A 15,209-nucleotide genomic window follows, 5' to 3' on the forward strand; every position below is an offset into this window, starting at 1 on the left:
AAGAGAATTTGAAAGTGATTGAAGAAGCTGCAAAGGAAATCTTTGTTAGAGCAGATATCAATCAAATTCAATTTAATATGAATAAAACTGAGTTAATTCATTTCTTTTCTAGATTCAATGAGAAAGAACTGTCTCTATCTCTTTTAAATAGAGAGATTAAACCCAGTGTAAATATCAAATGATTAGAAGTATGATTAAACTCCAAGTTGAACTTTAAATATCACATTCAACAAAGAACTGTCAAGGCAGAAAGGCTATTGAACAACATAATCAGACTATCAAATACAGAGAGAGGTCTATTCTTCCAGGCTATGAGACAGTTATATATAGCCTGTATTACATCAGTAGCTGATTATGAAGTTCAAGTTTGATGAAATAATCAAGAGAATTTCACTGAACTCTTTCAAAGTCTGCAAAACAGAGCCTTGAGAAGAATTCTGAGAGTATTCAAATCATCTTCTATTAAAGCAATGAAAATTGAAGCTTCAATTCCTCCTCCTGCTATTAGATTTGAAAAGGCCTGTATAAACTATGCTCTGAGAGTTATAAAGATGAGCTCAAATCATATAATCAGAGAAAGAGTCTTATCTTCATTTTCATCAATTAACTCTGGAAATGAACTGAATTGAAATAGATTTCTTGATTGAAATGAAAATGATTCTTCAAAGAAAATGCCTTCTCAACTTTACAGACTATGCTCTCTAATTAAAAATCAATTTTCTTCTTTAAATGTTGAAAAAGTGAATCATGAGAAGTTATCTCTCTGAAGAGAAAAGCTTGAATCTCTTATAAACTTATAAATAAGTGAACTATCAAAAGAGAAAGAATATGAACAGCATTTGAAGAGAATTTCTATAATCAATATAAAAGACTCTATTCTGATTTATTCAGATGACTTAAAGAATGAGAATCTGAATAGATTAGATGCAGACATTGCTTATACTGAAGATAATATCAATTTTATCTCAGATTTCTGAAATCTAGGCTGTGAATCTGAAGTCTTTGATGCTGAACTATTTACAATAGTGAAAGCTTTCAAACTCATAGAAATAAAATCTCATAAAAGAGAAAATAGTTTGAAAGAGGCATGAATATTCTCTGATAGTCAAGCTGCTTTAAAAAGACTTAGAAATAGTCAGATTCATAATGATCAAATGAATCTTGAACTGATCTTAAACTCTGTTTTGAAAATTTAAAAGAGAAGAATATCAAAGCTGATAATTCATTTACACTGGGTTCCTACTCATATGAATATTCATGGCAATGAATTGACTGATTCAGCTGTAAAAATGAGTGCAGAATTAAGCAGATCTATTCAAAAAGTTGTGTCCTGGTCTTTTATAAAGAGAAAAATAAAAGAATCTTGTTTAGACAAGTGAAATGAAAGCTGGCAGAAACAAAATTTTATTATTATTATTATTCTTCCATTATACTCATATGCAAGCGGAGCTTATGATGAGTCCTTGCGTGATGTTAAATACAGGTCAAGTGTTGATTATACAGGAGGAAATACAGGTGTTGAGACCACGCCAAGATAACAAGAACATAGGAAAATACAAAGGAGTGACAATTAGATACATGCGATAATAACTTCCCAGCCCAGGAACATAGAGCAATTCATTGAAGCGATTTGTACACCTCTGTATTTATTAGGAACCTGAGGTGCTTGAGTTCCGGATTTAATGTATCCCCTGCGGGTTTCGAACCCACGCGCCTTGGTTTCCCACGCCAAGGTGCTACCGGGTGGCCGCATTAACCATTCGGCCACCGGGGCGGCAGAAACAAAAGAAGAGTATACATTATTCAAGATTTGAAATAAAACCCAAGTGGAAATCTTGTTTAATTAAATGTAAAAAGAAAATATTCTCATCTATAATACAGCTGAAACTAGGATATGAGTATTTCAAATCTTATATACAAAGATTTGATGATAGATTTGACTCAATAGAATGCTCATTCTGCAATGCAAATGAGAATCCTGAGCATATTGTAATACACTGTGTGTTATACAATAGTCTCAGAGTCAGATTGAAAGAGAAGTATGATTTAAATCAATTAAATATGAGATTCTTATTCTTAACTGAGACAGGAATTAAATATTTAATAGACTTTCTATCAGAAACTCAAGCAGCTATAAGAAAATGGCTAAATTCAGAATTATCTGAATATGAAGAGAAGGAAATCAATCAGATATAGTCTGTTAAAACAGCTATATACTATCTTTTAATAATTTGTTTTGTTACAGTCTTTCTTTACTTTATCTTTTCCTTTCAATTTCTTTCTGTCTATCTATTTAATATGTCTATCTTTAAGACTGTGTTCTCTTTTCCTTTGTCATGATATTGTCAAATGATTTCAAAGTATCAGAAGATGTTAAAACACTGCAATTTGTAAACAGTTTTTATATTCTGAGCTGGAATTTTCTGATTTTGCATATCTGAAATTGATGAATGTATAATAGTTAACTTTACAGATATAGGAAAAACCCTGAGAACTAAAAGTTCTCAGGTAGATGTCATAGTCTCTGACTGCATACATCTATAATTGAAGAATAATAATAATAATAATACTGTGATCTAGAATATGTAGAAGCTCTCTATCTAGAATCTTTATTTAGATATAACTTGATAGCTCATATGCACAAGGAATTCAGTCACTTAGAAAGCTCTGAACTCATAAGTGTACTCAAATCAAGAGTATACTAGTCAAGCATGACTGAGAATATTCAGATGTATACTCATGAGTGTCTGAATTATCAGGTTGTGAAAGAATCTAAGAAAGAGTTAGAATACAAGAAAGTACAACATCAGATGAAGTGTATAATACAATCATTTAAATGATGAAAGATGAATCTTATAGACATATTATTACAGATGCTAAATGAAAATCAATGAATAATCACTGCTATTGATTACACTACTAGCTGACCAGTTGCAAAAGCAGTTTCAGAGATGATAGAGAAGATGATGATGAAATTTCTATATAATGAGATTCATGTTAACTATGAAATGCCACATGAGATTCTAACTGATAATAATATGAATCTTGTAGAAGAAGCAGTGAGACATTTCATGAGTCAGTTATAGATAAGATATTATAGAACAACATTATATCATCTGCAGATGAATAAGAAGATGATATACTTGAATGAAATCTTGAGTAACATGCTGATGAAATATCTAGTAAACAAGTCTACAAGACTATGAAATGAATATCTTGAGCAGGCGCTACTGATCACATGAATTTGATAGTATATAGTCTTCAAGCATTCATCATTCTATCTGTTGTATGAATTGCATCTGCGCATCCCGGAGAATGCTTCAGAAAAGATGAAGAAGAGAACAGTTATGAATGCAATAGTCGCGGACATAGCAGAAACAGCAGTTACAGATGTAGCAGTAGCAGTTGCAGACACAACAGTTGCAGATATGAAATCAAGATTGAAAGAGATCAGTCACACACATGCAAAAGCTAATAAGTTACTTCTAAATTAAACAATTCAATTAAAAAGAATACAAGACTCACTAGTTAAGAAATCAAGTCTCAAGATAAAAATATAAGTTCTTATACACAATGAGAGTTCTGAGAAGTTTCAATCTAGATGGTTTGAATCATATAAAATACTCAAATCACATTCTCTGAGAATATACACATTGAAAGAATCAGAGAGACAGATCTTATACAACTTAATTAATGATTTATAACTTATGAAAGTAAAGATGCAAGATCTGAGCAGATTATAATTATTCACAGTACTATTATCAGCATTGAAAAAGAAGAGACTTACAATTGAAAAGTCTTATAAGATAAGAGAAATCATAGACACTTATGAACTAGATAATCTCACTTATTTCAATCTTTTCACAATTATAAGAAAAGAATGAGAAGTAATGAAGAAATCAGATGAATATCACACTTCAATAAGTGATAAGACTGTAGTCAGTTGTATAATAACATGCTGCAGATAGCAGACATAACATAGTAAAGAGCAGTCTCAAAGCAGCAGACTTGCACATGAATCAGATCACAGAAGAAAAAGAAATTCAGAGTTAAATTCAACTGTTTATATCAGTTCAATCACAGAGATCACAGAGAATAAACTATCTGAAATATTCACAGACATATGAGATTAAGTCATCTCAATTTCTGAGAATACTCAGAGATTGAGTAAGATTAGTTTCAATAAGCTGTTCACTGTAGTGATCTGAGCGGGCGAAGAGAGACAGTATAATATATAAGACAGAATTATAAAAGATAGAAGCTGCTGAATCTAGTCACTGAATACTGTATTATATAGAGATCATGTAAGAGTAGTGATTAGCAGATAAAGAAAAAGTGTAAGAAAAGAAATAATAAATTGATTATCAACTGTAAGAGTCAGCTGTAAAAGACAAATGTTATTATACATACTTTATTCATTTTCATATGTTATATATTTAAATCTATTTTCAACACCATGTCATCTGAAAAACATCAAAAACAAAGAAAATCTCAAAACTCAAGATCTGTAAGAGATTTAAGAGCTGCAAGCCACTCTTATAATAATACTATGTATGTCTTCAATTTCTCTACCACTCTGTGTACAACATTAATGTCATTTATCACAAGATTGACTGAAATGTCAATATAGAAATGCATATGTGTATGCATAGAGAAATTGAAGAAGAGCACAGAACTCACAGAATCAGAAGTCAGAACAGAGAGAGCAGAGACAGAAGAAACAGAAGAAGAAGAAGATACAGAATCAGATGAATGATAATAAGAGTTACTCAGAGTCAAACACTTACAACTCAGTGTACACACAATCTTTCTCACAGAGAAGAGAGAGAAAGTAATGAGAGAAGCTTAAGAATAGAAGAGAGTAGTCTCAGCAGTGTTATCATCTTTAATTAGAATGATCTCTGATATCAGAGCAACTAAGAATCATTATTAGTATATAAAAATTATAAAATCAGAGATGAGAACAGTTACTGAATGAACACTCACTAATCTTAGAGTTGTACATATAATTATAACACATACAAGGCTTCTCAGAAAGAGAGAGAGAGACATGAGAGAATGTAGAAAGCAGAATACAGTGTGTGAACAGCTTATTTCTATAATAATATCTCAGATAAGATGTATAAGTCTTACATCTGTGAGTGTAAAAGAGTACAACATTCATATTCTCATTCTCAAAAACACAGATATCTTTTGTCTGTATTACAAAGTCAGATAACAGATATCAGAGAATAGACTGATACAGATCTATCATTCTGAAGAAATTTATTAGAGCAGATATCTTCATAATATTGAACTTTACAGTTATAAAAAGCTTCTTAATATCTATGAATATCACAACTTTATACACAGTAAAACTCATAATAATTTTCTCTAAGAATAGAAAAATCAGTATTAGAAAGAAAAGATGAAAAAGAAAAAGACTTATAATCTTAACACTGTTAAAGAAGAAGATGATTCTTCAGTATAAATAAACAATTATTTTATTATAAATATTTAAAATAAATATAATAATCAGCATCTGTGATCAAGCTTCAGATAGTTATGTTATATACAGTCTTTATACAATAAATTATTCTGAGAGTCAGTAAGAAGAGTGAGAGTATATACACTGAGAAACATGATTTATTAAGTTCATATAACATCTTCTTGAAACAAGAAGAGCTGATAATAAAAGCAGAGACAGTAAAATCAGAAGTAGCAGAAGTAAGAGTCGCGGGAACAGAGATAGCAGAAGCAGGAGAACCAGACACAGAGATAAGTGTAGAAGATTGAGAAGCAGTAGAGAAAGAAACAGAGAGAGAAGCAGCAGAGAAAGAAGTAGCAGAAGAAGTAAGAAGAGATATGAAAAATCTGATTATACATAACACAGACAATTTCTTTATTATCACATTCTCTAAGTTCTTGATCAATGATTCAACATTGAGTTCACTATTATCAGTGAATACAGATCTGTCAATATATAAAGATTCTATATAAATAAAAATAAATATATCAGCATCTGCATCTATGCAAAATTGTGTCAGAAAACATAATCAGAAACTCACTGAGAAGAAAAAATAGTTAAAAATGTATAAGAAGATGAAGAAGATGTGTCATTTATAATAATATATTCTGATAATTGTTAGAAGATAAATAAGTTCTGATTATATTTCACAACATATTACACTTACTGTTAATAAACTGCTTAATATGAGTACTACAATAACACTTGTTATGAGAACAGAGAGTCATTGTCAGAAATGTATACAATGTAATAGATGAATAGATAAAAAGAGTTGAACAGAAAAAGAAGTAGAAATCTTGAATGATAGTGACATTCAATGATGATAATAATGAAGAAGATAATTGAAGAATGAGAAAAATTAGTGAATGAGAGATGTAATATAGTGAAAGTTTCTTTATAAGAGTATATACAGAATACTAGCTGAATCAGAGATAGATCACAAGATCATGAACACTAGTAGCGCGCTAATCCGCATGAAGCTAGAACAGATATTATAATTATGTAAGTGTAACTGAATCTGATGAGAGAGAATGTGATTCAGAAGAATATACAATTATTGAATAATAACACAGCTGCTTCTGAACTTGCTTACAAGTGTAAAGAGAGTCATAGCAGCCACTAATTAATTTAGTGTATGATATTACAATATATAAGAAGCCGGTGTATACCTGTAATTGTACACTGACAAGCAATCTTTGAATCACATATTAATAGACTGACCGTGTGACCGTGTCTGAAATCAGAATCAGATTTTTTAATAGTCTTATTATCAATTCAACTGATCTTATTACACAGTTTTAACATTAGATAGTAGTCTTATACTGTTTCAGTGAGACTTACTATCTACTCTTATCACATTTTTCAAATGAGATCATGATTTTCACTTCTCAATTTAAATTATTTTTATTGCTTTAAATGACTTTAAATCTCATTGAAGTGTTATTAAAAAGCATTACTTTTTAAAAAATTAAAAATAGTCTAAAAAAAACCTTAAAATGTCTAAAAATAGTAACTTTATATCAAGAATGAAACTAAATGAGATCAAATGAGATCACTTTCTTATTTTTTTCAAGTCATGGTTTCATTTTAAGATCTGATATATAGTCACTTTACATGTTTTTTTGATAGTCAGTCCCAGCGGGATTCACGCCAAGAAATGTATAGAACCAGATCAAATGAAATCAAATGTGAAATTCATAATCTCAGTAGTCAGTCTACATATCAACTGTCTATCATCTCAAGACTAATGATACATCAGAACAGATAATTCAGATTATAAAGAATTATCTTTATAAGTTCTATAATTACTTATAAGATGATTGATATAATCTGCTTCTACACACAGAGATCACTATTAATGAACAAGATACTATTTTAATAGACATAAGCTCATTCTTTCTTACACATAGTTATCACATGAAAGTGTTAAATCTTCTAGAGATTACACAGTTTATATTAAATCTCTACAGTTCAATTCAGATCACTGATAATATAGTAATAAAGCTCTAAGATACTCATGATTGAGCAGAGGTCTTTATAACAACTATAAAACAGAATTAAGAGAATTAAATCAATGTTCACTGAGACTCTGCTGAATAATATAAAATAGAAGATCTGATATGATTGAATCTTAAGAATATATAAATCACATATTTATCTCATATATTAGATTACTATCATATCAGATATAAAGTAATAGAAGTTCTAGATAGTTATAACTACTGTCTTAATACATTATCAGAGATTTATAATATATTTTATACAAGCTTATTATACTGTACTATCACTGATCTGTTTTCTTCTCAACTGACTTCTGACTAGCAGTTATCAGACATTATAGAAGAAGATAATAAGCTTGAGTGAGAGATTGAGAATATTCTTGATAAGAGATCTCACAGTCACAGCTGATAATATCTTGTGAAATAAGTTAACTATAATCAACTGATCTGAACTCTGAGTTCTGTATTATCTGAAACAGCAGCTCTTAACTAATGAGAACTGCTTCTGAAAGAAGAGAGTTAATGTAATAAGCTGCATCTAATCAATTATATAGACTATTTTATTACACTTCATAGATTCTTTCACTTCATTCTCAATCATCAATTCTCAGCTATTATAAACATATATAGATTCTTTCACTCTGAAGCTTCACTGTGTACATTATTATATATATGTATAAATATTCACTCTGATTGCTGATTTTTACACTTTCTCTTTCTTTTCTTCTCTAATGTTTTTATCTTTATTATATAAGATCTATTAATATTATACTGATCTATTCAGTGTAGATCTCTTACATTTACTATCAATTCTACAATTAATTTAAAATCAATTTAAAATCAATTTAATACTGAAATTATTCTTGAATTTAATAATAAAGTAAGTGTTTATATAATTTACACTGAATTGATTATTAACTGATTTTCAATCAATTATTAATTACTTAAATATACAGATTGAATTTATTTTATTACTATAATTAATTAATAATTAATTCAAAATTAATTCAAAATTAATTTAAAATTAATTTAATACTGAAATTATTCTTGAATTTAATAATAATACTGAATTGATTATCAACTGATTTTCAATCAATTATTAATTACTTAAATATATAGATTAAATATATTTTTATTACTATAATTAATTCAGAATCAATTCAGAATCAATTTAAAATCAATTTAAAATTAATTATTAAATATTTTTATCTTGATATATTTTAAAATTCTGTAAAACATCTCTTTATATTCTATATGAATTTATCTGTTTATTTAATTGATTATGAATCAGCTATACATGCTTTGATTGATTGATGAGCTGAATGAATGAGTGAATTGAAAGATTAAAAGTCAATTATCAACTGATTATTACTGTATTGTGCGAGGTCAGGGTCATGATTATGTAACAAGGTCAAGTGGCGCACTTAGCGAGGTCAAGTTTTCTGTATACACGGGAACTGGGGACTGGGGAAAGGATATGGAGAGAGACACGCTGCAGCATCATACTTCTGTGGGTTCAAGTCGATTCCGAGCACTGAGCGAGCCCGGGGGTTTGGGGGGGAGAAAGTCTAAACTTCAATATGCTCAGGACTCTCAGATGCACTCCACTCTGCCTCCGCGCCGATGTTTCCGGAAGTTCTATCTGGCCTTGGCTGGAGGCGCAATATTTATTTGAAGTTCCGCGTAAATATATGACTTTTTCCCGCCTCCTTCTCCATGATCTTTCTGCCAGGTAGCTAGATTGTTAACCCTCGCTGCGGGAGCTGTAGAGAAAGGTAGGTTGCCCCAGCTGTTGGATGTTTAACATATATCCATCTCTCTTCACTCTTAAGTCTTCAGTAACTAGTTAGCACTTTTGTCTTGTTGTTGGCCGTGTGTGTGGGGGGGGGAAACTAAATACCTTCCAGCATCGAACGGTTGGAACAAGCTCTAACTACCGCTCCCAATTCCCAAACCTGCCCCATAGCCGCAAGACAAGAAAGACATCACCACAATCCAGCCGGCAAGGAACAAGGAACAAGGAGCAGGAGGGCCCGCGTTTACAACGGTGGCAAACTTGCGTCCCCGGTTTCTCTCACCAAGTAGTCAAGTACAGCAGCGATCGGCTTGCCGTGTGAAGGATCAAACGACGGGGAGACGGGAGAGGAATCTTCATCTCTAGTCCAGCAGCACAACACAGAGCAGCGCCCTATCATGAATATTCCATTCATCGTCTCCATCGTTCCATTATTGCATGATAGGTACCCAAATCGCGCTCCACTCAAAGGCAGAACCGATTTCCCCAGAGAGGGAAAAGAAAAAAAAAGATAACAGATCCCTCCCTACCTTGGCATCCATCCTTGTGCTATGCTATGGAGAGCCTAAGCTAGGCAGTTTAGCTATTAGTTATAGCTTCTCCCAAGTGATGAGCAGCTTCGAGAGAGATAGCTCTCTCCATAGTCCAAACGCTTCTATCCTCCCCCCCAGAGGTGGGATATGGGGAGGGCGCGGACACTGCCGAGGGTAATTGAACTATGTTACCTCTGATTGAACAAATCTATGGATATAATAATAATACACCCGTTCTTCCCCCATGGTTCTTCTTGCTCGTACTCTTTGAATCCCCAGGGTCACCAAAACGCTCTGGCTACAGGGTCCTGAGCTAAGGTTCACCTGGGTAGTACTGTAGTTGCAAGAACTATATTTACGAAATCCTAATAATAAATAACAATATCTACTCCTAGCTACCTTAGGCCTCCCTCAGGCTCACTGTCGCCCGTCATGGCAGGGAAATTCATTCAGTACCTGCGTGGCACCGAAAGCAGGCCAGGTGAAGCTGCTTTGCTGCGCAAGATCGACTTTTTCATCCTCACCTTCTGCTGTCTTATGTACTTTGCCAATTATGTGAGTCCCTCTGGAGTCATTCCTTTTACATTCCTGTCGACGGTATTCTATACAGTTATATAAGTTATAGCTACTGTCGCTTATCTTTTAACAAGTGATGGGTTAAAAGTTGGGCTAATATTTATTATCTGTGCCTGAATAGCTGGATCGGACAAACTTGAACAATGCATACGTCTCCGGGATGAAGGAGGATCTGAACTTCCAGAGGAACCAGCTCAATTTGATTAATACGATTTTTACCGTCGGGTATGGTTGTCAAGTCTACATTCTCTCTGCATTCTTCACACAACGCCGAAATCTAACATCTTTCTTATTGCGCAGATACATTCTCGGCCAGGTGCCCTCCAACTTGGCGCTCATTCATTTCAAACCCAGAATCTTCTTCCCCTGCATGATGTTGTTCTGGGGTGGTTTGACCATGATTACCGCCTCTGTCCAAAAGCCGCAGTCTATCATGGCCATCCGTTTCTTCCTCGGCCTAGCTGAGTCCAGCACTTTCGTTGGTACCCACTATATTCTCGGGTCATGGTACACCGAGCGAGAGCTGGGCAAGAGAAGTGGTATCTTCACTGCCTCAGGACTTGCAGGGACTATGTTTGGTGGCTTTATTCAGACTGGTATCCATAAGTCACTCCACGGCGCCAGAGGAATGGCCGGCTGGAGATGGTTGTTCATTGTATGTTGGGAAGAAATCTCCCTCCTCCCCTGTGTCGCCTCAAAAAACATCAGGAATATACATCCATACAAAGACCAATATGCTAACATGCCCAACTTCAGGTCGACGGCCTCATTACGGTCCCTATTGCCCTGTATGGTCTTTTCCTCTTCCCCGACACCCCCGCTACCACCACTGCTCCATACCTGAACGCGAAACAACGCGCTCTTGCCATCGCCCGCGTCCCCGAGCCGCTCCGCGAACGCGCCCCGCTGAGCCTTGGTTTCGTCAAGAAGATCTTCTCCTCCTGGCACTGGTATGGCTTCGTCATGCTCTGGGTCATCGCAGGAGAGACCGAATCCTTCTCCACCAACGCCCTGCTGGCGCTCTACATGAAATCGCACCCAACAAACAGCTACTCCGTCCCGCAGCTAAATAACTACCCCACCGGCGTGCCGGCAGTCGGGATCGTCTCCACGCTCTTCTGGGCCACGCTGACTGATTTCCTGGGCGGGAAGCGATACCTTGTCGGCTACTGGATTGGTATTACAGGCATTGCTACTTCTGCAATGATTCTTGGCCCCGGGTCGTCCACGGCGACGATCTTCGGCGCGTATTACTGGGCTGGTTCCGTGTATGCGTGCCAGGCAACGTTCTTCGCGTGGGCGAACGACGTCATGCGCTACAAGGACGATGCCATGCGCAGCATTGTCATTGCTAGTATGAATATGGGGAGCAACGTGGTGAACGCGTGGTGGGCTTTGCTGTTCTATTCGGCCGATCAGGCACCTTTCTTCACGGTATGTCGTCCTCACTCTGTTCCCTCCCCTACATTTCTTTTCTTTGACTTGGTCAAGTTTGTATCCGACACACTGACCCTGCTGACCGCATTTATAGAAAGGTATGTGGGCTATGATTGCCTGCTCGATCGCAATGGTCATATGGACCGCTGGTATTGTATACTGCTCCGCCCGAGATGAGAAGCAGGAAGAGGCGCGAAGGCTGGAAGAGGAAGTACCGTCGAAGCTAGAGGAAGCCTAGAACAAGGGTTCCGTTGCTGACATTCTGTGTTATATAATATTGTGTAGAACTAGCTTAGCTTTGACATGGTGCACATTGCTGCCCGATTTAAGACAATAGTGTGCTGTGCATGAATTATCCCCTTTTCTTTATTTTTATAGAGTGTAGTGTGTAGTTGGTTGCTGGATAGCGTAGGGTTGTCTACCTGCTCCATAGCCCTGGAGAAGGTCGGGTCTTATCACATTGTCACGTGGTGATAAGAAAAAAGCTCTCGCTGCTTCCACCGATTATCCTCCCCCTATCTATCACGACAAATTCCACGACAAATTCCTCATCCATCCTCTGAACCAAAACCAGAAGAGCCAAAAAAATAAAATAAAATAAAATAAAGAAAGAAAGGAAAAAGACACCATGGGAAACTCCTCCGCCTCCCGTTCCCCCTCGGAACAATCCCGCCCCTCTTCCCCCTCCGCCCTGGAAACCTCCACCTTGACCCCTCGCTCGCCCTCCACAACCGTCACAACCGCCCCCTCCTCCCCGACCCACCAACACCCCTCCACAGCGCTCCTTTTAGATGACATCTTCGGCTCCTCCCCTCCGAACCAACATCAACATTCCTTAGAAAGCAACAACAACAACAACAGCAACAATAATAATAATATCGCCCCTCAACCCCACCAACGGGACCTCGCCCGCGAACCCTCCGACCTCCCCTTCCTGCGCCGCCAACACGTCACAGCCGGCTACCGCGATGGCATCTCCGTGGCCAAAGGCGAGCATGTTCAGCGCGGCTTTGATGGGGGATTCCCTGTTGGTGCGGAGTTGGGGTTGCGCGTTGGGACTGTGTTGGGGGTTTTGGAGGGGTTGGTGGCCACTGCTGCTGTAGCTGCTCGCCGTGCTGGTGGTGGCCGTGGTGACGGGGATGCTAAGGGGAGTGGAACATGGCGGGGTGCAGGAGACGATATTGCGGCCATGTTTGAGGCGGCGAAGAAGGAGTTAAGTGTGCAGAATGTGTTTGGGGCTACTGCGGAGGATGTTGGTGGGGAAGGGGTAGCGGAGCAGACGGGAAATGGTAATGGTGGTGATGGTGATGGTGGTGGTGGGAGGCGCGAGTGGGTAGACCCCTGTGTGAGGCTGGCGAAGGCTGGGGATGAGGTTGTGACGAGGTGGGAAGGGAGGGTTAGGGAGTTGTTGGCCGCGACCAGATGAACAGGGTGTGCCTACCGTTGATATATGTGTGTGTGACTTGGGCTCTGTGCCCTGCAGCTCCTGTCCGGAGAAGCGTCCTGTGGCATCGTGTTGGTTGGGGAGCTGTGCAGTGCGTATTGCGGGGGACACTGGACGGCAGGGGAGAACTATAGCGTCAGGACGCAGACGGGCGTTGCTCGCAGCCTACTAGCGATATACATGTCGTCTAACGATCGTTCTCGGGACCGGCGCCTTTTCACTTCTCTATGACCTCACCACCGCTTCTCTATTATACATTCTTAAGGACGAGGAAGCTCAGGATGCTAATTTCCGGCTGCGGGTGACGTGATATGAATCATGAGCTTTGTTTGGAACTGGTATGTATATCTCCGCCCTATAGCTTTCCATCCCCTTGGCTTTTGCACCGCTTATCTTTCCTCATTCAGTTTCCTTCTCCCTGCCCGTCATACCCGTCCACACGCGCGTTTTGTGTATATAAGTTTCGTGCTAATTTGTAAGGAAGGATAGTGTGAACACACTCTACTCGAGATAGATATCAAGATAGCGTTTTAGTGCATGACACTTAATTCAAGCTCCCATGAGCCAATTTATGTCCTCTCAATATTAGGCAGAGATAAGATAGGAAAAATAGATGAATGGGCATTGAACCACACGTAGATATCGGGGATATGGTTATTATGATTATGATTATTATTCGAACCACTTCCCTCCGCTTCGCCCCAGGCCGTGTCAAGTATAAGCACACATGCTGGCAATCGTCGTAAAACTGACTATACTCCCATATGCAGTTTCGCAACGTTGGCCATATTTAATAGTAAATAACCGCCCAACACGTGAATGAAGAAGGGAAGACAAGAAATGTTCTGTTCCTGAACTTCACTGACGTGGTTTTCTACGAAGTGGTCTGGCGTAGAATAAGCAGGTTGGATTTCAAATTGATACTGGGAAATTCTTTTGGGATCGCATGGAGGATATTTATGATTCATGTTTGTTGGAACGGGTTGTTGAGCATCCATCGATATGTAAGGTAGGAGTTTGCTCGACAGGATCACTGAATTAGAATGGCAGGCTTCTGAGAGCCTGATAACGAGCGTCTTTTGGGCAATCACGGACAAGAAAGAGGGGTATGCGGTCGGGAGATGGTGTTATTTTTGAAGACGGTCGATCATGCTCATAAAGAGTGTGACTGTGACTTCAGAGATGGCGGGCATAGTTCTAGGATCACTATAAAACGTATGGTAATTGTCGCGGCCAAATGTGGTGAAACGTGTTGAAACGGTGCTCATGGCGGGCGTAAATTGACGGATGTATCATCAGCATTGTCGACCTGGACACGTGGAGCAACACTTGCCCTGGAATCAATTGCAAGCTCCAACCTGCTGTGACGGCTGGTTGCTTATGTTATGACATCATATTATGCGTAGAATCAAGCTGCTCATTGGCTTCAATGACCCGGTTGGCCTGTGTAGATGTAGGTACAAATATCTGAGCTCCATGGTTGGTTGGTATATTGTAATCTTCCACTTATAAATGGGCAGAGTCAGTGATCAAAATGTGTAACAAGAGATCAAAAATATGCCTCCAATATCGAGTGGCGAACTCCTAGGCGCATAGGTTCCCCCATCATGTAACTTCGACTCATCAACTCGTGAGGCCCGGTGGATGAAGTTGGATACATGGGGTTCGTCTGGGATGTAGGAGGAGAAGGACACGAGATATTTCAAGTCAGATGTGGCGTCCGAAAGTGGTTCTTCAGGTCGAGTAATTAGATCGATCTTTTGACTGCAACGAGTGGTGAAGTAAAATCGACGCATAATACTATACATTGGGCATGATGCTGTAGAGGCAGCCAACTAAAATAAGCAAGATGAACAGTAGGTAGGGCAATAAAACCTCGTAATTTATATTTTCAATGCAAGCAGTAGACTGAGAATCA

General features: G+C 37.6%; 2 protein-coding genes and 1 pseudogene across 5 annotated transcripts; 2 read left to right on the forward strand and 1 right to left on the reverse strand.

Moving 5' to 3' along the window:
* Positions 1 to 1,685: 1,685 nt before the first annotated feature.
* On the reverse strand, positions 1,686 to 1,774 carry BDBG_16646 (annotated as a pseudogene). Its single transcript has one exon. The product of its transcript is annotated as a tRNA-OTHER (tRNA).
* A 7,666-nt stretch (positions 1,775 to 9,440) lies between these two features.
* Positions 9,441 to 12,287, forward strand: BDBG_02725 (MFS pantothenate transporter). Its single transcript, XM_002626502.2, has 5 exons — positions 9,441 to 10,389; positions 10,532 to 10,635; positions 10,711 to 11,065; positions 11,167 to 11,844; positions 11,942 to 12,287. The coding sequence occupies exons 1-5, from the start codon at positions 10,267 to 10,269 to the stop codon at positions 12,083 to 12,085; spliced, it is 1,404 nt and encodes a 467-aa protein (XP_002626548.1). The 5' UTR covers positions 9,441 to 10,266; the 3' UTR covers positions 12,086 to 12,287.
* Positions 12,288 to 12,400: 113 nt separating this feature from the next.
* On the forward strand, positions 12,401 to 14,389 carry BDBG_02726 (essential protein Yae1). Of its 3 annotated transcripts, none has more exons than XM_002626503.2 (2): positions 12,401 to 13,629; positions 13,781 to 14,389. In XM_002626503.2, exon 1 carries the CDS (start codon positions 12,476 to 12,478, stop codon positions 13,271 to 13,273), a length of 798 nt encoding a protein of 265 aa, XP_002626549.1. In that variant the 5' UTR covers positions 12,401 to 12,475; the 3' UTR covers positions 13,274 to 13,629; positions 13,781 to 14,389. The 3 variants fall into 3 exon arrangements, with proteins under 3 accessions (XP_002626549.1, XP_031577274.1, XP_031577275.1); XM_031720926.1 differs by having other exon boundaries at positions 13,776 to 14,116; XM_031720927.1 differs by having other exon boundaries at positions 13,699 to 13,972.
* The last annotated feature ends 820 nt before the right edge of the window (positions 14,390 to 15,209 follow it).

Source organism: Blastomyces gilchristii, assembly GCF_000003855.2.
Source record: "Blastomyces gilchristii SLH14081 genomic scaffold supercont1.4, whole genome shotgun sequence".
NCBI lineage: Eukaryota > Fungi > Ascomycota > Eurotiomycetes > Onygenales > Ajellomycetaceae > Blastomyces > Blastomyces gilchristii.

Excerpts from the sequence above, each read along its gene's own strand:
- BDBG_02725 (XM_002626502.2), top strand. The coding sequence starts at position 10,267 with ATGGCAGGGAAATTCATTCAGTACCTGCGTGGCACCGAAAGCAGGCCA. Across the intron at positions 10,390-10,531 it reads TTATGTACTTTGCCAATTAT|CTGGATCGGACAAACTTGAA; the intron begins GTGAGTCCCTCT and ends GTGCCTGAATAG. Across the intron at positions 10,636-10,710 it reads AATACGATTTTTACCGTCGG|ATACATTCTCGGCCAGGTGC; the intron begins GTATGGTTGTCA and ends CTTATTGCGCAG.
- BDBG_02726 (XM_002626503.2), top strand. The coding sequence starts at position 12,476 with ATGGGAAACTCCTCCGCCTCCCGTTCCCCCTCGGAACAATCCCGCCCC.